The sequence below is a fragment of the Haliotis rubra genome, unplaced genomic scaffold (genome assembly GCF_003918875.1).
Source record: "Haliotis rubra isolate DU_JTF1 unplaced genomic scaffold, ASM391887v1 Scf623, whole genome shotgun sequence".
In the NCBI taxonomy this organism is placed as follows: domain Eukaryota; kingdom Metazoa; phylum Mollusca; class Gastropoda; order Lepetellida; family Haliotidae; genus Haliotis; species Haliotis rubra.
The window spans coordinates 474347-481191 of record NW_025767328.1 but is presented as its reverse complement, the minus strand read 5'-3'; the positions used below and the strand labels follow the sequence as shown (position 1 = coordinate 481191).

The following is a 6845-nucleotide window of genomic DNA, read 5'->3' as shown; positions in this document are numbered from 1 at the left end:
TTTTTGTTGTTGATTAAAATGTACAAGACTTAAAGCGTGGAGCTATTGGTGAACATCAGTATTACCCAGAGTAAAAAAGGTAACGGTACACATTATCCCTTCAAGGCTTCAGGTAACAACTGATAAACACCTTGTGAATATACATGTAATGTGAAATCAGAGATGATATCTTTGTTGATGATATCCACAGTTCTTTAAAAAAAAATCGGTTTATTTAGACAACAATGAACAATCAATCCGTAAGTTATCGGCTAATCCTATGAAGAAATATATTACTTTTCCACTGGAGGCAGGGGTGGTCTGTTAGCCTAGTAGTTAAAGCCCTCACTTGTCATGCTTGAGACCAAGGTTTGATTCCCCACTTGGGTACAATGTGTGAAGTCCATTTCTAGTGTCCCTACCCTGATATTGCTGGAATGTTGCAAAAAGCGGTGTAAAACACACTCACACAGGAGCCTATGTGTGGGTGTATACCCATCTGATTAGTACACCTACATATATTAAACACTTTTAAAAACTATACCATGCAAGATAACAGTGATTAATCAATCAATGTATTATCAGTTGATCCTTTGATTGAAGCCACATGCATATTACATGCCACAAAATGCATTCATGACTCAAACCTTATTAAGACCCAGTGTTTGACTGAATAATTACCCCAGACATAAGAAATGTCGAAATGTGAACCACTGATTGTTATCCTTGACACCCTCAGAGACAGGGGTGAACAATATTGAGTATTTGGCATAGTCTAGGTTATCCAAGTGCTGTCACCAATAATTACTACTTGTAATAAAGTCTTAACTGAGTATGAAGTGAATGAGGACAAATACACAAGTGTGAATTTATATGACAAGAAGGGAGTTTCAAGCAGGTGTGTGAAAATGTGTGCAAGTAGATATTGTCCGGTGAATAATAATTTTCAATGCTGAGCATCATATTAACTTGAAATTGAATGTATATTTAAGTAATGGAGTTTTAATTTTATTTTCAGATGTGTAGGAGCACAGTGATATCGATGTATCATATTTAGTTGTGGTGTATTGCATGTGTATAGATGACGATCATGAATAATAAGGGCTTCAACGTCCCCGGGAATTCCACCCGACCTGCGGCGTGAAGAAACTGTTATGCAAATAGCAGATTCTCTGGACTATTTAGACAAGGTAGCAAATGACATCTTTAACAGGATTAACAGTCGTGTCGCAGACAACAAAGCAAGACTGCTAAAGGTAAATGACAGAGTGAACTTGGCACATGCCCGAGTTGAGAAACTTAAAGGCAGCAATAAGGCCACTAAGGTGTTTGCGTGTGCGAAGTACCCAGCGGGGAACCGGATTGAGGACTATAAATCAGTATTCGAAGGCACACCTGGTCTGAAGGATCCCAAACGCAGCCACTACAGATTACAAGCGAAACATCAAGTTGTGGATGATCGGGTTATCCGAGAGAAGCTGCAGTTCTACAATGTTCACCTGGACTTGAAGCGGAAGAAGAAGAGTGGGGAAGATAAGGAAGAAGGACTTGGTGGATTGCCGAAAGTCCTGCCCTCTGTCAGCTCTCTTCTTCTTTTTTAATACCTCAGAAAATCCGTAAGTTGGTGTGATGTTCCAGCATTTGATTTGCACAAGGGATTGAACAACAGAATATGTTGATTTTTGGTCATTTGATCTTGGGGGGATTTTTCCATGTTAATTTACCCATGAAGGTCCGGGTTAGAATGAGCCTTCAGTAACCCATGCTTGTCGTAAGAGGCGACTAATGGGATCGGGTGGTCAGGCTGACAGGTTTGGTTGACACATGTCATCGGTTCCCAATTGCACAGATCGATGCTCATGCTGTTGATCACTGGATTGTCTGGTCCAGACATGATTATTTACAGACTGCTGCCATATAGCTGGAATATTGCTGAGTGCAGCATAAAATTGAACTCACTCACTCCATGTTAATTTCCCTATGTTCAGTTGTGAAAATTAGTATGTAGTATGTATATCATTTAAAACAAATCGTATTCAAATTCTTTAACATTCTCAAAATATTTATTCCTTGATGATAGTAGATATGACTCAGTGACAGATTAAGCATTGCGGGCGTCAGAAACCAAAGTAACACTAGTATATGTTCATCAGGGCAGTAAAACATCCAGTCTACAACTAATCTGTCTGGCAACAGAAGAATTTATAGCATTACATACCAAACACATAATGTTTTTACTAAAGTAGCGGCCTCACAGAATTTACAAAGTCTCACAGTGGGATATCAGTTGCATTCATGTTGACTGGTCGATTTTCTGTAATTTTAAGAGTTAATAATTGTCTTAAAACATTCAGTCAACTACTAAAAATAAACTGCTAAAGGGATTGATAGTGCTTCATTTGCATGCCATTGCATGGTAAATATTAAAATGGCAAGGATGAAATATTTTGAGAGTGCCCTGGCAGCATGACTAAAATCATAAAAATATTACACAAGATTCGTTTCATGGAAAATGCAAAATATCAAAGTGGTTTTGGTGACGCTCCCTATCTCACATCCTAACATTGGCATGGCCATGTTGAATGGCAGTGTGCATCACAGGAAACCCTGATAACTTTGTGGGTCCGGGACAAATAAGCTGAACTATTCTTGCAGTCTTGATACTGTTTAGTAAATCCAGCTCTGAAATATACAGGAGCACATGATGTTTACTGATATTTGAACAATGAATTTTTGTAATGGTCAGGTTTTAATTTTATTATCATAAGGTATAGACATGAATATTTTCACAAAGACACACCTAAATTATCTCTCTGGTGCCCTAAGACACAATTTGAAAAAAATCTCGCTGTACCCCAATTATTGATTTTACACATCCCGATTTTCTTAGTCTTTACTAACAGTGCCTTTCATTGACTAAGAGTCTAAAATGGTCCAATCAGAATAAAGCTTACACATGTTTGCAAATATATTTGCACAAAAATACCACAAGTTATTTCATCTGCAGTTTGGGTGAAACTAAGTTTTAAAAAAACCCTTCACAGGTTTGACAGCTTTGAAATGTATTTGGTATTTCTATGTCAAAATGCATGAAGGAAGACACACATTACATACAGTAAATTGGTAAAAAATAGGTAGTATCAGAAACAGTAGATAATCAATGAATTTCTTGTTTATTTGTTGTCACTTATGTAAGCTCTTCCAAGAAGATATCAGTTTTTTAGATCTATATGAGCTGTCTAAATGTGGTCATTAAGTTTGGAAAAGGACCCTATTTAATCATGCTGAAGGGACCTTGTCCCATCTTGTTCAGTCTCTTGGCCGAATACTTCACGCTATTTCTTTAACAAAGCAATACCATTCAATATGTTTTGTTTTTTTTATTATTATTATAGGATATTTATAGCGCACATATCCAGGCAACTAGTGCTTGCTCAAGGTGCTGGTATGTTTTCCTTCGATCACTGGTTGTCAATCTCAAAGGCACAACATATTATCAAACTCAACTCCCTCGGGAGTATACAACTCTTGCAGCCACTAGGCGCACCGAGTTATTGTTGCTTTATCATCCTTATCGTGCTTTTGCACTCTCAGGTACAAGAAATATGTAATGCTGGACCCTCTTGGTGTGGTGACCAAAACACGGGCAGCCATTGAAGAAGAGGCGGGACTAGCAGAAGCTCCCAGTACTATCGTACAGCGTGAGGAGCTGCAGAGACAGGCCGCAGAAAGCTTCTTCTATATCCCTGATATCGGCACTGTCCCAGAAATAGCTGTACCAGATTTCCTACCTAATCTCCTGGGTATGGTTCCATTGATGATGATGATGATGTACTGTGATGTTATGCAATTGCTTGACTTCGAGAAGTCTCACATAAACTGTTTCCTAGAAAAGATGAATCGCCCCCCATTTGGGGCTTCTGTCTGCTTAATGGACAGTGGTAAAACTGTTTCTAAACTTGATATAGAGCGGTCAATGACCATGATTGTTTTGAATTATTCTTTAGGGCAAGAAACCTTTCATTTGATTAGGGAAGGATGAAGATATTGAGAGCTATTGAGTGCTATTGAGAGATTGATCATTCATGACATTTAGTTATTCTTGCATGCAGTTAAAAATAATAAATAACATGTGTTTTATGTTTCAGGTGTTGCTGATGATCTGTCATTCAGTGCAGACCAGGGGCCATCGATTGCTCCATCTGTTCTGGGCTCAAACATTCCTGAACTGCCCTCTGTGGACCTACCTGAGGCCGTGCCACCTGGACCAGCTGCCCTGGGGAATGACGCTTCCGCCTCCACCCCCTGCACCACCGGGGCCACCCCCACCAGGACCACCACCACCATCAGCACCACCTCCGCCACCCCCACCTCCCCCGCCAAGTGACGGTGGTGGTCCTCCTCCTCCTCCTCCCCCACCCCCACCTCCACCTCCACCTCCTCCAAGCACTGACCTTAATTCTGCTCCAGCCGAAGTGGCTGCACCTTCTGATGGACGAGCTAATTTGCTGGATTCCATACGTAAGGCGGGAGGTGCAGGGAAGGCTAAACTGAAGAATGTAAAAGACAAGAAGAAGGAGTCTAAGAAGAAGAAACAAGAGGAGAAGTCGACCGGAGGCGGAGGGGGAGGAGGAGGTGGTGACCTTATGTCAGACCTGTTTTCCAAACTGTCCATGCGGCGTAAAGGCATCTCAGGGACAGGAAAGGCAGCTGGAGGGGGTGGGGGAGAGAAGGCGGAGTCTTCTTCTAATGGAGGAGGGGGAGGAGTGATGGGCAAGATCTCCTCAATGATTCCTCCCCCCACCCAAACCTGGAGACGGTGCGGCAGAAGCTGAAGATGACTGGGAGTAGGCCTGTCTTCATTGTCAGTCACTCTTACAGAGTCATGCTGTAATGCAATCTGTTTATTATTTACAGACAGTAATTCATCTACAGACTTAATGTTCAGTATACCAGTATCTGAGTCTAATCAAAGTAAATTTTACTGACAAAGTGTAAAACTTTCTACTTCAAAATTTGATAATAATTGTTTGACAAATGTAATATTTCACTACCAGCACCATGCAATGAAATCACACAACTATCTAGATGAAGGATGAAAGTTTCTGCTGACAATCAAGCCCATAGTGTTGTCTTTTCAGTGCAGCCCAATTGAAATTGATACCTAAAATTCATTTAGAAACATGTCATTGTAACACTGATTCACCTGAGACTAATGCAGTCTGTCAAAATGATGTACTTTGTAATCTGTGTAATGAATACTCAGTGCTCAAACATTGAAACTGTTAATGTTAATTGTTACAGACTGTGAAATTCTATCTTTTATGTCAGATTGTTATTTTGATGTTGTGAACAAGAGGAATGACTATGTACAAGGATGACGTTATCAGTGTATGTAAAAGCTTTAAAACACCTCACAATTGTTATGAGCATAACTAGTATGTATTTTTCTGTGAAAATTTTCAAATACATTTTTAGAGGACGAGTTTTAAACTCTCTTCATGAATATTGATATATTGGATGTCAAAAGACATAATGGTGAAAATCTACTTATCATCCCTTGTACTTGTTCAAACTATCGCCAGTGTCTCAAGTGTAAAAAGTGTCTACAGTGGTAGAGAGTTGAGTAGAATCATTTGACCGTGACACCATGGTAATTTATGACATCGCAATGGTTTGCAAAGTATTAGAAACAATATCTCATGATCTTGGAGTAAGTAACTCTATATCAAACCTAAGCAATGTATTCTGTGGAAGGCAGTTTTTTAAGGAAATTTGCTGTTTTTCAATGAGCCTTCTGAATTAACAACTGGCTTAAAAGAGCATTACTACAAATCTGTTTCTATACAAACTGATTAAGATAAGATCTTAGTGAAGCTACACAAACTTAAGGAAGAACTAAGATCCAACTTTGTTGAGATTAAAACATATTGCAATGTGTATATTACCAAAATATAGTCTGTTGTGAGTGGTCGATTTCACTACACACAAAAAATATGATGATTATGATGATGATGATGAAACTGTTGGTGCATGACAGATGTCAGTGACCTTATGGTAATATGTTATTGATAAGCTACAATATTCACTGTTATCATTGATGCTGTGCTATGAATAGTATTGTTGGGCATAATAAATGGAAACATACTATCTGTCATTACTTCATGTGTTATCCACCTCTTACGTTACGCTGACAAGCATCATATAACTTCAATACTCTTTAAAATAACAACACAAAAATCCAAACAAAGTCTGCTTTTTTTGGTCAAAATACATCTTGCCAGAAGAAACTTGGTTGATCTCTTCAGAAAAAAACTGTAATGACTGACAATAGTCCGAGTTATCTCCCTTATGTCATACACTTGCCTACCAACCTGTTGTATCAGGGACTTGGCATCATCATAGGCTTTTTACCATTTTGATTAATCACATGTTATGATGTGAGTACATGCAGTAATTAAACTGTTCATTATTTCATACCCTTGCGACCATCATATTTATAATAAAGTTAACCATGGAGTTTGTTAGCAAAATTAGGGACCGTTCATAATTTTTGGCTGGGGGTTGATGATGATTTTAAGGGGGGGTCACCCATTTTCGTGTGTGTGTGTGTGTGTGTGTGTGTGTGTGTGTGTGTCATCAATTTTGTACACACGTACTAGGGAGATCAGCAATTTAGTCCATAAAATTATGTTTAAAATTGTGCTTAGAAATTATGGGAAGGGAGGGGGGGCCATTGATTTTGTACATAGCATGTGGTGGGGGTGGGCTCCTTATTTTGTACATAAATTTTAGGGGAGGGTCATTCACATTGTACACAGTCCCCGAACCACATTATTTTACCTACTGCCAAGCCCTCCCGGCAG

At 39.2% G+C, this 6845-nt stretch overlaps 1 protein-coding gene across 1 annotated transcript; it reads left to right on the top strand.

Moving 5' to 3' along the window:
- Positions 1-998: 998 nt before the first annotated feature.
- Positions 999-6131, top strand: LOC124256296 (WASH complex subunit 1-like). Its single transcript, XM_046690272.1, is given in 6 exon segments — positions 999-1093; positions 1095-1574; positions 1576-1595; positions 3574-3782; positions 4128-4263; positions 4265-6131. Coding segments are annotated over 6 exon segments (1428 nt in total). The 5' UTR covers positions 999-1060; the 3' UTR covers positions 4815-6131.
- The last annotated feature ends 714 nt before the right edge of the window (positions 6132-6845 follow it).